General features: G+C 37.4%; 1 protein-coding gene across 1 annotated transcript; it reads right to left on the minus strand.

Annotated features, from left to right (window-relative positions):
• Positions 1 to 23: 23 nt before the first annotated feature.
• On the minus strand, positions 24 to 15,305 carry LOC107671168 (otoancorin-like). Its single transcript, XM_016464038.1, is given in 26 exon segments — positions 24 to 103; positions 932 to 1,130; positions 1,848 to 1,945; positions 2,049 to 2,185; positions 2,326 to 2,468; positions 3,128 to 3,218; positions 3,512 to 3,705; positions 5,127 to 5,262; positions 5,787 to 5,905; positions 6,010 to 6,130; positions 6,797 to 6,852; positions 6,938 to 7,078; positions 7,241 to 7,402; positions 7,481 to 7,514; positions 7,516 to 7,700; positions 7,793 to 7,901; positions 8,535 to 8,677; positions 8,832 to 8,947; positions 9,578 to 9,741; positions 12,272 to 12,462; positions 12,588 to 12,656; positions 13,337 to 13,466; positions 13,584 to 13,620; positions 14,060 to 14,081; positions 15,001 to 15,095; positions 15,251 to 15,305. Coding segments are annotated over 26 exon segments (3,027 nt in total).
• Between the last annotated feature and the right edge of the window lie 1,851 nt (positions 15,306 to 17,156).

Consider the following 17,156-nt stretch of genomic DNA (forward strand, 5'->3'; position numbering starts at 1 on the left):
GTGGCCTTTGACCCTTCTGCTCCTTAGAGAATGTATCCAAACAACAGCAGTGCAATGGCCTGCATGAGGAGGACACATCCTGCCATGCTCTCTACTGCTGCACCTGTAGTACATAGAGAAAAATATTTGTAAATTTGTTTTAGAATTATTTTTTACGATAATGCAACTAAAAGATCCCTTCAAATGTAATAGTTATTTAGTAGAAATTTCCAAAAAATTTAAATTCCAGATCACATTGAGGTTATTAAAGGGTTAGTTCACCCCAAAATGAAAATTCTGTTATTAATTACTCACCCTCATGTCATTCCAAACCCGTAAGTCCTTCGTTCATCTTTGGAACACGAATAAAGATATTTTTGATTAAATGTGAGAGCTCTCAGACCCTGCATAGACAACTGTAATGTTGCCAGGTCCAGAAACGTAGTAAGGACATCGGTAAAACAATTCATGTGACATCAGGGGCTCAGCTTCAGTTTTGCGAAGCTACGAGAATACTTTTTGAGCGCAAAGAAAACAAAAATAATTTATTTAACTATTCTCCCCCGAGTTACGTCTTCCGTACTCTCTAAAATGGCGGAAGACGTAACTCGGGGGAGAAGAATTGTTGAATAAATTGTTATTTTTGTTTTCTTTGCGCTCAAAAAGTATTCTCGTAGCTTTGCAAAACTGAAGTTGAGCCACTGATGTCACATGGACTGTTTTACCAATGTCCTTACTATGTTTCTGGACCTGGGAACATTACAGTTGCGTTGCTGTCTATGCAGGGTCTGAGAGCTCTCACATTTCATCAAAAATATCTTAATTTGTGTTCCGAAGATGAACGAAGGTCTTACAGGTTTGGAACATCATTTTTGGGTGAACTATCCCTTTAATAGTAATTTGTGGGCGACTATCACCAAACAGGTTTCCTGACCCTTTTCCCGTCACTTACCTCCTTTTAGTGGCAGTGGGACTGATCCACCAGAGCTTGGATTGGAGCTTCCAGTGGGCACTTCAGTGCGTGCAGTTTTTAGTCCCACGGCTTCATCCAGTGCGGCCCTTTGATCGACCCTCAGCCCTGCACGCTGAGCCTCTGTTACCGTTGCAGCATTGTCAGGGCCCAAAGCCTTCAACTGGCTGACTGACAGTGCCTGAACACAAATGACAAGAGTCACATTTTCTTTACTTACAGAGCAACTCAATTATAGGTATACTCCACCTAAAAATGAAAATTCTCTCATCATTAACTCACCCTCATACCATCCCAGATATATGACTTTCTTTTTTCAGATGAACACAAACTGAGATGAATAAAAATACATCTCTGTGAGTTCATGTAATGCAAGTGTACGGGACCTCCAAAGTTGACGCTTCAAAAACCACACAAAGCGAACCCAACGTTAATTCCTATGACCCCAGCTGATGAATCAATGTCTTTTTAAATGAAACAATAGGTGTGTGTGAGAAAAATACTAATATTTTAAACGCGTGTGCTTCCACATCATTTCTCACGCAAGTTTCACAACTTTTTTTTTTCTTTCTCACACAACTACTGTTTCACTTCAGAAGACACTAATTCATCTGAATCTAATTCAGATTCATTAATTGGGATCTTATGGATGACGGTCATGTTCTATCCTTTTTTCCAGTTGAATTATATGGATTCACAGAGATGGATTATTTGGATCCATTGACCTTTCTTTGTGTTCCACAGAAGAAAGTAAGTTATATACATCTGGGATGGCATGATGAAGATATTGATGAGAGAATTTTCTTTTTTGGATGAAGTATCCCTTTAAGAACTGGTCAAACACAATAACGGCAAGAAATAAAAACTTTAAAGTTTGCAAACGAGAGAGTAAACTTACAGCTAAGCGTTCTGAAGGTATGAGAGGGATGGCGGACGGCTGAATGAATGGCAGGACGCTTGAATTTAGACTTCCCAGCTCAACAGCACTTAAACCAGCTAGAGAGACATTAAATGATAAAGGCAGCTCTCACATTTTAAGCTTGAACTAGTCACATGTAAATATTCAACAGTATATCACTTAGTGTCCTTTGTATCTCACCAATGATGTTGCCCATAATGCTAACTTGAGCTTCAGTCCAGGTTTCTGGTTTTCCAAACGCAGCCACTGCCTTTTCCTTCAGACGCTCTCTAAAGTTCAGAGGACAAGGAGCACGACCCACCACCTCTACTGCCTACCTGGGAAACACACATATCAGACAATCACAATGACCAGGTCTGTATACAGCATTTGCTTAACAGTGGTTTTGTTGTGCTGTAGTGTACATAAGCATACTTGTAAATGAAAATATAACCACAAATGTGGAAGTATGTCTAACCTGAAGCTTGGGGAATTGAGCTGATCAATCTGGCCAGGTTGTACACCACAGATAAACTGTCCTAGTCCCACCATTTCCAGCTGTCCTAGTCCAGTCACACTGATTCCAGCCACCCTTTCAAAGGCCTGCCAGACTGCTGTCCTCTGCAGAATTCATCACTTTCAGTTTTTATATTTGTTTTTTTGTATATTTTGCATATTTATGCTAAAACCAAAAAATAAATAATAGAAAAATTAAATCATTCAAATGTTTGGGGTTGGTAAGATATTTAAATGTTTGTGAAAGATGTCTAATGCTTACCAAGGCTGAATTTATTTGATCAAAAATACAGTAAAAGCAGTAATATTGTGAAATATTACCATTTCCAAAAATAAAATTGCACAAATGCAACATAAAACCATGCCTGCATTTGTGATCGGAGAAATGACAAACTACAAGTGCTACTCTACACTGCTCAAAACTCGCGTTTGAATCATCAGTGGAATCGCATCATATGACCCCTTTAAAATAAAATGAAGGAAACAATTATTTATTTATTTATAAGTAAAAAAATAAATAACTATAAAAATATTTAAATGTTACACTTAATACTAATATTTATAATAATTATTATAATGTGATTACATTAGAATTATTACAAAATTATAATTATAGAGTAATTACATATTAATACAAATGTAATAATTATAATAATCATTTATTATTAGTTGTTTAATTTTTCATTAAATTCATTTTACATATATGTACACTTAACAATTTAATCCTACTTTTCCATAATACTGGTCATTGCTGAGATTCTTACTTTGGCCGGCAGCTTTTCAACAGCAGTGTCATTAAGTAACAAAAGTGGCCCAAGCACCCTCATGTCTTCCTCTGACCAGTAAGCAGGGTCCCTTGTTCAAAGAAAAGACAAATGCATCATTAACAGCAATGCAAAATGTCTAATTCAAGCAGAGGTTTTACTGCTGTGTGACTCAAGGCTGGAAGTAGAAGGCTATTTAATATGAAGAATTTTTCAAATGTTTAAAATGCTCTTGTTTTGAAGCCACAGCAGGCACAGTCCCTTTAACAATGACACAACTAGAAAAGCACTGATGTGGGATCTGAGGTTTGCAGAGGTTATGTGTAAGACTGTAGGCTGTGTGAACCCATTGTAGGTTATGTGTGATTTTGAACATGCTGTTACCCGTAGGTGGTCGTAAGCAGCCTGAAAAGATATTCTCTGTACTGTTGCTGGATATACTGACAGGATACGAGAGCCTGCAAGGTGGAGTTCAGAGCCGCAGGGTTCAGAGAGGAAATCCAGGCTGGGTCTAACTCACACACCAGAGGGCCTAGAGTCAAAACCTCTGCCGCAGACAGATCAGACATGTTCCCCTTCTGCACAGATACAGGATACAGGTCAGGACAGGACAGTGCCTGCAGTAGTTCCCAACAGGAGAATCCTTTTCCATTTCCGCTGATGTCACATGGTCTGCATTGTCTACTAGTAATGTTAAGCATCAGCCATTTTGTATTCTGCTGTGCTGCTTTTCTATTGTTTATGTAAACATTCGCTAGATGGACATGATTGATTTTGCAGCATCTTGTGTGTGAGCGATGCATTTATAAATACCTGTGTCAAGTTTAAAAAAGTTACACTTCTAAAAACGTGTGCTTTTCTAAAAGCAAAAATGTGAGACTTAGGGCAGTGGAATAAAAAAAAAAAAACCCACAAGGTCTAGAGACATGTTTTTTAAAAGTTGAACTTTTAAGTGGAGCACTGTGTTTTTAGAACTTTCGGTCATACATGAGACACTGCAATAGCTGCTGCAAAAGATGCGATCCCACGCACAAAGGTCAAACACTTCCAACTAGTGCATGTTTACATAGAAAGTCAATGAGAAAACAGAGCAGTGAAATGCAAAAATCATGAAATGCAGGGTAGTAGAAAAAAAAACAAAAAAACAAGGTCTACAGGTGTGTTTTTTAAAAGTTGAAAAGGGTCTGTTCCCACAATGCACTGCAATGGTCGTAATATGAAGTTGCATTCTGCAATGTCTTTTTAAAAACATATTCCAACATATGAGAAGAGATGATGCCAACCCCTCAGAGGACCTCAGATGATGCCAACCCTGAAACAACATACAGAACTACCACATTTTGCTATACGTTTGATTGCATCATATAATAATTGCTGTTAATAATGTTCATCGTCTGTTTGATTACGTCTTTAATTGATTTTTCTGTACATTTCTGCCATACGTACATTAACTGACAGTCACCACTGATAAGCTACCACTAAATATTGTAGAAACTTAATTCGCTGTAAAGTTGCTTTGCAATGATTTGTATCGTGAAAAGCGCTGTACAAATAAACTTAATTGAATTGAATATGATACATGCAAAATGTAAAAATATTCAATCTACTCCACTTTACTGCAACGCTGCAATCCTGCAGATTAGCTAAGAGGTCACGCTGTGACATATCGATTTGGGGAGCAGCAAATTTGCATAAGCTTGTCTCCTGTCTCCTGCAGTTGCATTAGTATGAATGTAAGTCAACAGAACAAAATTGTATTGTGATGCCCATTAAGTCTGAATGCATTCTGGTATGTAATGCACACCATCCAATCAATTTATGAGGGATAAGTCTCACTCTGCATTTTTTATTTTTTTTTGTTAAATATTCTCTTTTACTCAGAATTGCCATTGCACATTCCACAGAACTGAAATGGGTTGCAAACAGCAACACGTTAGCTTTAGATGTGTGTGTTTTTTTTTGGACAGGACAAGCCTGTGCATGTGTGTGCACATATTACCAGGCAGCCAATGGCTCTTTTGGTAAGTGCGTAGCGCGCTGGAGAGCTGTTTGGCAGAGAGGACAGGCTGACTTGCTTCATCTTCTCCATGAAAGCAGGACACACAGAATCTGACAGGTTTTGAATCTTCTCTACTCTGAATGTGTCATGACAGTATGGATGATGTGAGATGGGACAAGTAAAGAAAAATAATATTTCACCTGTCTTAGCATATGATTTAAACTTAAGCTAAATTCAATTTGAACGCATTTAAATCTTAGGTCCCACTTGATATTAAGTGGCCTTAACTACTATGTACTTACATCAAAAAATAAGTACAATGTACTTATTGTGTTCATATTGTAGTGCAAAACACTTTTGCTGCTATTGAGGTGGGATATGGGTACGGTTAGAGACAGGTTTGGTGGTATGGGTAGGATTAAGGGTGGGTTAAGGTGTAAGGGATGGGTCAACAGTGTAATTATAAATGTAATTACAGAAATTAATTACAGATGTAATTACATGCAGGTATTTTTAAAATATAAGTACAATGTAAAAACATGTATGTACACAATAACTGCATTGTACCAAATGATTAATTAAAATGTAAGTACATAGTAGTTAAGGCCACTTAATATAAAGCGGGACCAAATTTTAAATGTATGTTAATTATGCATAAACAGTAGATGGATAAGCAGCATAGCTGGGATGGCATGAAGCTCAGAGTTGTTAATGTTACTGAAATATCCTGGTCTCTGTTCCTCCAGACTTGCAAAGACTTTTTGAGCTGTACAGATAATCTAAGAATGGAAAAGGGGGTGGGGTTGTAGATTTGATCATGGAAAAGTGGTAGAGTTGATGAAAGAATGTGTGTGGAAAAAAAGAGTGAATATGTGATGTTTACCTGAACCCTGGAGAGCCATGCGCAGGATTTGTTAAGTGTCTGTGCCATTTCCAAAGCATCAGTTCAATTGATTTTTTCAATCATTTCACAAGTGACACCCTGTACAGCCTGACCCAGCTTCCTGTTGACAACACCATGAGCTTGATCAGGATACTGCATCTTAAGGCTGCAGTACATTACATAACTTGTGCACAGATTTTTGCCCCAATTTACATTCTGGACAACTCAACACTAGCTGTTGAAAGTCAAAGCCAGTCTGCAGAATCTAAGCAGTCAAATCGCATAGTGTATGATGAGTACAGACTCCAATTTTTAAGTTTCAGACTGTGATATAGTCAGAGGCTATCAAATATTTTTCATACTTTAATCCAATTTTAGAACATTTTAGTTTGTTTTAATTTGTCACGCATCTCCTACCGCAAGGAGCACATTTCTGCACAAGTCTGTTGTGGTCGGAATGACTTGAAAGTCTAGTAGTGTGTGATCCTCAGTCGTTAGTGTATGATGCCCAGTTTTTAACTATTTACAAAGTTGGCAAGTGTATGATGCCTAGTGTTTTAAAATCTGCTCCAATTTCAAAATTCATGCAGACAACATTTATTTTTATTAAGATGCAATTCTGCTCACTTTTTTTTATTAAATTTTTTTTTAGTACAGTTTAATTCTCATTTAGTTATTTTTTATTTGTTTTAATTTTTTTCTCTTATCTCTCTTATTAAAAAAAAGATTCTTCAAGGTCTACACAAAGTATTGCATAGCTGTATGTTGCAGTCATATAGAGTCTCACCGTAATTCGCTAAGGTTGATCCTATTACCCAAAATCTTCTTCAGAAGAAAAGCTGACTACAGAGAGAAATAAGGAAATTAGACAAAAATGGATGGAGTGGTAATGGATTTGGATTTTTATTTTACTATCTAGTGTGTATACTTGAGCACGAGTCCAGCCGTGTCCCTGCAGCTGATCCACAGAGCTGAGGTCTGCTTTCTCCAGCGTGGACAGAGACAGAGAAGAGAGGAGAGAAACCGGCAACCGCTTCACCAGTTCAGACGCATTTACATCACGACGGAACTGATTTAATAAAACCAAGAGAGAGAGAGAGAGAGAGCAGAATCAAGGAGGAGGCAGAAGGGATTTCACTGATAGTTTGGTCACTCACAGTTTTTTTATTCTTCTTATTTGTGGAAGCTTTTCCGTCTCTTTCTGATGAACTCATGATATTCTTAATCTTACCGCTTTCAGTAGTGCTGTTCTTTGTAGGGAGGACATCTTCTCACTCATAGTTTTCAGGGCTTCATTGCCCAGCAGCCCTTCTGCCTTCACATTCTTGAGGAGGGAACTGGCTACCCCTCTCACCATCATACCCAGAGACAACAACTTCTCACCACTTATATTCTACAAAAGAAAACATTCTTGTGAAAACAATAAAGAAGAAACAAAACTCAGCTCTATAAACTGAGCAGAAAATATAACCTTAGCAGCTTCCAACAGTTTCTTAGCCAGTCTTAGCTTGAGCTGGGCTGCAATTGGCCTGACTCAAGCTGGTGAGGGTGTTGTTCAGGTCCTCAGAGGTGAAGCGGGACAGCCTGGAAAGAGGAAGGACAGACACGGCGGAGCCCAGAGACAGCAGAATCTCAGGAGAGGAAGAACTGTCATCTTTCTCCAGAATGTTCTGTACTAGCTGTCTTTTCACCTGAGGGAGGGTTGAGTGGAATTAAAATAACATTACAGTTAGGCTACGCAAATTTGGGAGCAACAACGATTCAATAAAGTGTCAGTTCCAACCTTGTCTATTTCAGGGTTGTTACAGGTATCAATCTGAGACAGCAGTTTTCTGCTAAGATTCAGATTTAGTGACGGTGCGCCACCAGTGAAACAAGCCAGAGAGCCCAGCCTGTGAAAACAGGAAGTAATTGATGAAACAGGAATGTATATGTTTTGAAGTTGTTCTCAGATGTAGAGTGAAAGGGGCATCCGTAAATGCCTGTTTCCGAATCAGAGCAAAAAACCTGAAAACATACTGAGACTTTCATATTTTGATTTTATATCTCACAAATATGACTTTGTAACTTCAACTTTTTTTCTACTAATTGCGACTTTACACTTCACAGTAGGACTTTGTTTCACAATTTTGACATTGTTTCTCACAAATGTAACTTTGTCTGTGACTATTTTTGTGCAATTGTTAGTCTTATAAGTTACTCTTATAATTGCGACTTAAACTTCACAATGTGACATTATATCTCAAAACTGTGACTTTACATCACACAATGTGACTTTCTTAATTGTAATGCCAGTTTAAATCTCATAATTGTGACTTAATTTCTTGTAATTGCAACTTTCTCACGGTGTAAATTTGTCTCACAATATGACTTAATGTATAATTTTTAATCATACATTTACTTGTTTATATTTTATTACAAAGTGGCAACAGGCTTCCAGAGGAATCAGTGTATTGCTGCTGTTAACCTGAATATCATTTACCAAGAACATGCACTAAATACACAATGATGATGCAAATCCTAACCTGTCCATATAGTGAGTGAAATTGTCGCTGCTGGAACACTCTTGTTTCAAGCGTTGAAAAAGTGTTCGGCCAAGGGCGGGCTGCATTCCACTAACATATTGAAATGATGGAGCGAAATTTGGAGTCCTGAAAAACTCACATAGCTGAGAAAAAGAAAGATTACAATAGTCATTGGATTTAGGTGGTTTTGGATTTAGTTATTATGTATGGTATGCTCTGAGACACAAAGGCAATGGAACAAAACACATACAGTATGAATTATGTCATTGGTTTGAATATCATGTCACAGTTACTGACCTCTTCTTTAGGGATGGTCTTTGCTTCCTCTAAAGACAGCCGAGATAGGAAAGGCCCCATCATTGTCAACACGTTAGCCTTCAGCCAGAGCATTCTGGGAGGACATATAGGGACTGCTGTTTCAGACAGACGAACTTTGAATGTTTGACAAAGCACTGAAAGACTACTATACTAAAATGTTTTTTAAAAAGTGTACAAACAAACAAACAAAAAAAAACATAAAAAATAATTATAATAACTTATGTATATATACTATTAATATAATAAATAATTGTCCTCTCTTTGTATTTCTGTACTATTTATCTTCTGGACCACCACATTTGCATTTGTTATCTTTTCTTTCCTAATGTTTTCTCTCTACCCTCTTCAACACTTCGCCATTCCATTTCAGTTCTCAAATGGATCATTTCACTGTTTTTCAGGTCTTCCAACCACTTCCTTCCGATTTACCATTAATCGTTGAATGTTGAGTCCTTTCAGCTCCTGGTACAATCACGTTCATCATTGCCTTGACTGATGGGCCATTTTCTAGATTAGTCAAGAGTATTTGTCAATAGATTATTTGTATCTTATATAAACCATACATTTAAAATGAACAAAAACACATATTTTAAATGCCTAATTGAAAAAATTCTAAATATTTCTGCTTTACTTGTTTATGTTATATGTCATGTCATGTCATGTCATGTTATGTTATGTTCAGGTCAGTTTTGATTATAAAAGCTTACAGATCACTCAAAACTTACGGATGATAGGGTTTTCTAGTGATCCAGAAGGCAGGATGCTGAAGGCAGGTGCTTTCAGAACGCATTTAAATTCATTTTGTGCAACTCTCTCTTTGACCCACCCTATAATCGCATTCCTCTGTTCCTCAGACAGAACGCTGAACACCTCACCAAACACCTTCATCCTTCAGCATAATGAGGGAGAAGAGACAACAGACACAACTAAGGAAACAAAATTTTACTTCAAAATTGAGGACTAAGGTAAAAATACTCCATATGTTTAGTCATTTGAGTTTAATAAAACGGAATATGAAAGAAGATGGCGCCGCGCATGGCTGCCTCGGTTTGTAGCTGCTTGGTAACTGCTTTTACTATTTTTGTTTGTCCTATTTTAAGTAACTTTTTTTCCGATCAACTTGAACTCACTGACACCGTGACACTGTGACATCCTACATCAGTTTCTGTGAGGGCATGTGTGTTTCAACCAGGACTTATTTAACATTTAACAACGACAAACCTTGGTTCAGTGCAAAACTCAATAAAGTAAAAAAACAAACACGCACCTTTTAGAGGTGCAAGTTAAAGGGGCAGGCTAAATAAAGAAAAAATATAACTGCACACTCACTTAAGCATCGTTTATTTGTTACCAATGTTTCGGCAAAACAAGTAGCCTTTGTCAAGGAAAGGCAACTTGTTTTGCCGAAACGTTGGCAACTAATAAACGATGCTTAAGTGAGTGTGCAGTTATATTTTTCTTTATTCAGTGCAAAACTCAAACAGATAAGAGTAGCTAAGAGAAACTACTCTGAAAAGCTGAAAAACCAGTTTTCAAGCAACGAGCCTACATTAGTGTGGAAGGGCCTGAAAGCCATCACCAGCTACAAGACCCCATACCCCAGCACTGTGGAGAATCAACTTTTGGCCGACGGTTTGAATGAGTTTTACTGCAGGTTTGAAAAACCTAGTCTCACACCCCACACCCACTCTGACCGTCTCACAACACAGCCATCAACACCCTCCCCTCCCTCCCCTCTACTGCTTCTCAGCCTGCACTTAAGATCTGTGAAGATGATGACTCTACATCAGTGTGGAAAGGCCTGAAAGCCATCACCAGCTACAAGACCCCATACCCCAGCACTGTGGAGAATCAACTTTTGGCCGACGGTTTGAATGAGTTTTACTGCAGGTTTGAAAAACCTAGTCTCACACCCCACACCCACTCTGACCGTCTCACAACACAGCAATCTACACCCTCCCCCTCCCTACCGCTATTGCTTCTCAGCCTGCACTTAAGATCTGTGAAGATGATGCACGCAAAGTCTTCAGGAAACAGAAAATAAGGAAAGCCAAAGGCCCAAACGTTGTCTCTCCTGCCTCAAAGCCTGTGCTGTCCAGGATCATCAGCTTCCTGACAGACAGGCAGCAGCTAGTGAGGCTGGGAAAACTCACATCCAACACCCACACCATCAGCACTGGAGCTCCTCAGGCACGTGTGCTCTCCCCACTGCTCTTCTCCCTCTACAACAGGGGTGTCAAACTCAATTCCTGGAGAGCCGGAGCCCTGTAGAGTTTAGATTCAACCCTAACTAAACACACCTGATCCAACTAATCAAGTCCTTCAGGCTTATTTGAAAGCTACATGGAATGTGTGTTGGAAGAGTGTTGGAACAAAACTCTGCAGAGCTCCGGCCCTCCAGGAATTGAGTTTGACACCCCTGCTCTACACAAATGACTGCACCTCTAAAGACCCCTCTGTCAAACTCCTGAAGTTTGCAGATGACACCACAGTCATCGGCCTCATCCTGGATGGCGACGAGTCTGCTTACAGACAAGAGGTTGAGGCGCTGGCTGTCTGGTGCAGTCACAACAACCTGGAGCTGGACACGCTCAAAATTCTGGAGATGATTCTGGACTTCAGGAGAAACCCCCCCTGCACTCCCCCCTCTCGCCATCATGAACAGCACTGTGGCTGCAGTGGAGTCATTCAGATTCCTGGGCACCACCATCTCACAGGACCTGAAGTGAGACAATCACATTGACTTAATTGTGAAAAAGGCCCAGCAGAGGTTGTACTTCCTTCGTCAACTGAAAAAGTTCAACATTCCACAGGCGCATATGACACAGTTTTACTCAGCTGTTATTGAGTTGGTTCTGTGCACTTCTATAACTGTCTGGTTTGAGTCAGCCAGCAAATCAGATATAAGATTAATTGGTGTGCACCTGCCCAACCTTCAGGACTTGTACAACTCCAGAGTGAAGAAACAGGCAGGTAACATTATCACAGACCCACTGACGTTACAGATCTCTGTGCACTAGAACATCTAGGTATAAAAACAGTTTCCCCCCATGCCATCTCCAGATTAAACAGCCAATTACCACCAGTCTTCTGTAATTCATTTCTTAATAACTAATTATTGCCTCTCTCTCAAGGTTTTTGTAAATACATATATATTTTTATTTATACAGCTGTATATACAGTAAATAATGCACAAATCTGTACATAAATCTTCTGTTCCAGATGTATACCACATTACATTATTATTATTATTATTTTTTTTTTCCTTAGTCTTATTTAAATGTTCTTTCTGTTCTCAATGTCATATATGTATGTATGCATGTTTGTACCAAGAGCTCATAAAAAAAACCCACTACAAATTCCTTCTTGGAAACTTGGCGAATAAAGCTCATTCTGATTCTGATTCTGAATACACTCACATTTTAGCCAGTTGAGAGCTTTGTGAAAACACCGGCAGCACAAAGCTAGATGGAGGCATTGTTTCTAAGAAGGGTTTAGCCACCCATAAAAGCTTTGTTAGATCTTCTTTGTTGAGGTCTGTTCCATTCTGCATGATCGTCATCCAGGAAAGAGGAGCCATGAATGCCCGCATGAAACAACGAGGGCCTTCCTGAGTGTGTGCAAATGTGAAAAAGGGAGAGAGAATGGAAAAAGGTGTGTTAATGTCATTTTGTCATTTTTATATTATATTATATTATTTTATTATATATATTTTTCTGGTAGTCCTGCACTAACTGTACTATTCCTCATGAGATCAATCATATGGCCCATGTTGGTGCAGTTCCGCATCTTCTCAGCAATGTTCTGAATTTATTGTAGATTTCCCATCAAGATGAACATAAAATAAAGACAAAATACAGATATATGGGTGTCTCTCCTGTGTATCTGTGTGTAAGCACATGTATTTGCCAAAAAATATCCCAAGCATTTAACTAAATCTGAAAGAATCCTGAGCATAACAATGTATTTATTCTAGTGCTGTCAAACGATTAATCACGATTAATCGCATCCAAAATAAAAGTTTTTGTTCACATAATATATGTGCTGTGTATATTTATTATGTATATATAAATACACACACATGCATCCATATATTTAAGAAAAATATGCTATGTTTATATATTAAATATATTTATATATAACATAAATTATATGAATATAAATATATACATGTAAATATTTTCAAAATATATACTGAATGTGTGTGTATTTAAATATACATAATAAATATGCACAGTACACACATATATATTATGTAAACAAAAACTTTTATTTTGGATGCGATTAATCGTTTGACAGCACTAATTTATTCATTTTAAAAGTTTTAAAAAGTTGTACTGTTGGATTGGTGTTCGGCTTTGGGTTAGAGTTAGTGTGTAGAAACTATAATTGTCTTACTTTAACAACAATAGAAGTCAAGTGGAAGCCCAGAGTTAGATAGCTATAGGTAACCATATGCGTGCATTTGGGATATTGAGAGTTACCCAGGCTGAGTCCTGCCCTTCTGCCGTTTCATTGAACTGCAGGTTGGAGTGAGAGGGGAAAGACTGAGCGAGTGAGGAGAGAAGCTCTGGAAAAATAGAGATGGGGCTCTCCATCATCTTTCCATATGAGCTGAGAGATAAATAAAGAAAGTGAAGTAGTTTTCCATGCAATGAAATGTGATCCTTAGTATTCAAATATACACCTGGCATATAGTTTCTCCATAACATTAGCTCAATGGCAGTCTACCTGTTCAGTGAATTGTTCATTACAGGCACGTGGTGACCTGAAACAATGCAACCACTTCATTTAACAAAAGACAATGCATGACTGAAAAATTCAAACACTCTCTCTTTATGACTGGAAACAAAAGGAACAAACATTTTCTGGTTCTGAATAATGGTAGAAACTATAGAATAATTGTTATCTGACTTCAAAATTTATTGCATTTATAGATACGGTAGATTATGATTAGTAATACATTTTGTTCAGGGTGTGGCAGCGCTGGAATGGAATGATTTTTCCCCCCCGGATGCAATATGCAAATATATCCTACACTGTTTCCATGGGCATTTGTATTTGCTTATGGTTTATGCAGTGTAGCTCCCTTAATTTATTACACTAAACACAGGTGCAACACATAAGTCATTTTGATTCCATGATTTTGTAAGGCCAAATGTGTCCAAGCTAACAGATAATGACAAATGTGGCTGTAGGAATTTTACCTTTCATGAAGCATGTGCTCATCTGTCAGAAAACAAAGGAAATGTAAATATTAAATTGCAAAACAATGTAAAGCCGAAAGTGCAATTTGTTCTGAATAAGACTTACACACATGCACATAAATGAATGGTTGGTTAATGACTGGTGGGCAATGCTAAAATCTATTAGTTAGGAATGAATTCATATTCTAATGATAGTTTCATCTTGCATATCATACTTGGGCGTTTCTTCACTTTTATGACCCAGAAACTGATTTTATTACTTTATGGCTTTTTTTCTTTCTTTTTTATATTAAGGTTGGACCAAAAAAGTCTGTTTTTACTACATTTTTGCATATCTTTTTTCAAATGCCTTTCATGTGAATGTTGTTTTACCCTTGTTACCCTTGCAGACCCAGCAAAATCCTTATTAAAAATATAAATAATTAATTTTTTGTATTTAGATAATCAAAAAAGAGTGAAAAACAAAGAATTTCAATATTTATTGTGTGAAAATTATTTATATAAATTTTTATGTTTTTATGTTTTTTCTTCAAAACAAGAGTTAAGAGCATGATTGAAATTAAAATTAATGTGATAAGTCATGGGATGTGTGAAGGAAACCAAGAAAAATCATAGTAAATATCATTTATAAACTGATTATTTCACTGTGAGTTTTTCTAATTAAGCTGTAATTTAACAAATTGTGTAAAAAGTGTCAAAATATTATTTGTCTCCGTTTAAGATACTTAATATGAAATTAATCTATGAAATTAGCCTCAGCAGGACAAGAGTTCGGTAATTTTGTTGGTGACATTTCCACGTAATGTTATGGAAATTACATTGTTGGTTCAGAAAAATTACGATTCAGAAATAGTCCCTATAGTTAAAGAAACAACCCATTTATCCTGGCACATGACTGTATTTTCAGTATGAGATGTAAGGATTGCGTGGTACTAAGTTACCAGTTTCTTGGCCAGTTCCCTGAAGTCTGCAGGTAGTCTTGGAAATCCTATTGTTGACTGGTTGACGGGCATCTCCTTCATACCCTGGGACAATACTGTAAGTAATAACAAATAACAACACAGCACATTTATGCTGAAATTAGTGACATTTTTGTTCATTGTACTCCAAGAAGCTTCACAAAACTTTGTCACTTCTATTTAAGGTCCGAAATGATTAAATAAAAAAATTTAATATTATTAAACCAGTTACCTGTAGCCCACTGGACTAGAAAAGAGAGGATTAGAACCTCTCTATATAATCCCATTTTACTGTTCCCTGTTCTCTTTCTCCAGATCAAGGCCCTATGGACATTCAGTGTGGATTTAGAAGATGAATTCAACACATTGCAATGAACGCACACAGACATTAAAATAATCAAAAGCTGTATCTAGTGGCTGCTTTATTATCTGTAATGGCATCATCTGACAAAGGTAAATCCCATGCAGACAATACAGACATATCCATGACACGCAAAACAGTTCTGTTCACTTGCATCAATGTTTGCATATAGTACAAAAACTTTGCATTATTTAAATATGCAAGAGTAAAAATGAAACTGTAGACAGCCTACTCAAATCATCATGTCAAATATGTATAGGCATGATATTTGAATAGCAATAAAACAAATCACATAAGATAAAATCACCAGGAATATTACATTAAATGGCGATTTCTACTGCAAAAACCAGAACCTTATGCATCTTATGTTCCAGTGTCACTATGGTTTTTGTAGGAATGCCAACTGACTCTCAGACACTGCCTATCATTCCCTACATCTCCCTGTGAGGATTTGGGATGAGTGTTATAGGATACCGCCTGTGTGAGATCACTCTCCCTGGAACAAAAAACAGGCTTTATTTCTGACCTAGCATAGCTGTATGACAAAGCAAATATGTACAATTTAACTGATGATTGGTGTAATGTCTTTGATTACTTAATTTTAGGGAATTAATGATTATTAATTCATTCAGGTTTTGAGAGGAATCGAATCTGAAAATTCGAGGTCCACCTGATTAAAACTGATTTCAAATTTGATAGTTTACACTCTATCAGCTACTCGGCCAGCAAGACGTTAATGTCAGAATTGTCTGTGTACGTTCTGTTTCTTTGTCTGTGACAAAAGAAACGTGAGGGTTTCAGAAAGGGCAGGAAGCAGATATTCAATGGGTCATGTGGCGTCACGCTGTATATCCCGTGCTTGCAGGCCCGAGGGCGTGATTAAATTACTGTCCTTTTCCTGTTTAGATATAATAGTTACATTCATTGGTGGTCACAAGACATCGTGGTTTCTATATGTTGTGAACGAACTTTCCAGTTCTGATACAAAGAAAGCTTTGTTGTCTCCTGATTGAATTAGTTTAGATCTCATGAGTAGATGAGACAAGACTGACAGGAAATCGCCCCCGAATATTGGAGTCATGTGCTGGGATGATTCCATGGCATATCAGTGTCTGTTATGGATAGAAATCCCTACATTGGGTTTCCTTCGATTTGAATAGCTTATTTGTTTTGGTATTATGCCACTTAGAAGAATATTGTCAAAGGATGAACTGAGCACACATTTGACAGATTTGACGCAAAAAAAAATTATTTAGCCTGTCACATATTTAAGTGAATGAACCATAGTAAATAAGTTACATAGGTTACCTAAAATGACATGATTTTAGGGTGTTGCAGCAAGTAAAAATAGATCCTCAATAAATCTTGATGTCACCACTTTTTACAATGTACAAATACAAAATCGAATGTTAATGCACAATGATCTGATACTAAAATAAGAGTCTATTCCTGTTTAAATTCACAAGCTCTACTCTAAAAAATGTACAAAGACATACATACATACAAGTCAAAAAGACATACAAACAGAAATAGACTAAAACAATAAACTATTAACTAGGACTTAAGATTATACAGTAAAAATGTAATGAAGGTACTCACTGAGTGACGATCTTGAGATGACACCAGTATTGCAGCTGACAGTCTGCTCAACAGGTGCACACTGGGTTCATTTCAACATGGTTTTCCACTCTCAAGTCTTCTCAACCCCGCCCAACACAGAATATGGGAGACTGTTTGTGCAGGTGTGTCAGCTAGATGGAATTATGTGTGGTTTTGT

This window comes from Sinocyclocheilus anshuiensis, unplaced genomic scaffold, assembly GCF_001515605.1.
Source record: "Sinocyclocheilus anshuiensis isolate Anshui unplaced genomic scaffold, SAMN03320099.WGS_v1.1 scaffold1286, whole genome shotgun sequence".
Classification (NCBI taxonomy): Eukaryota; Metazoa; Chordata; class Actinopteri; order Cypriniformes; family Cyprinidae; genus Sinocyclocheilus; species Sinocyclocheilus anshuiensis.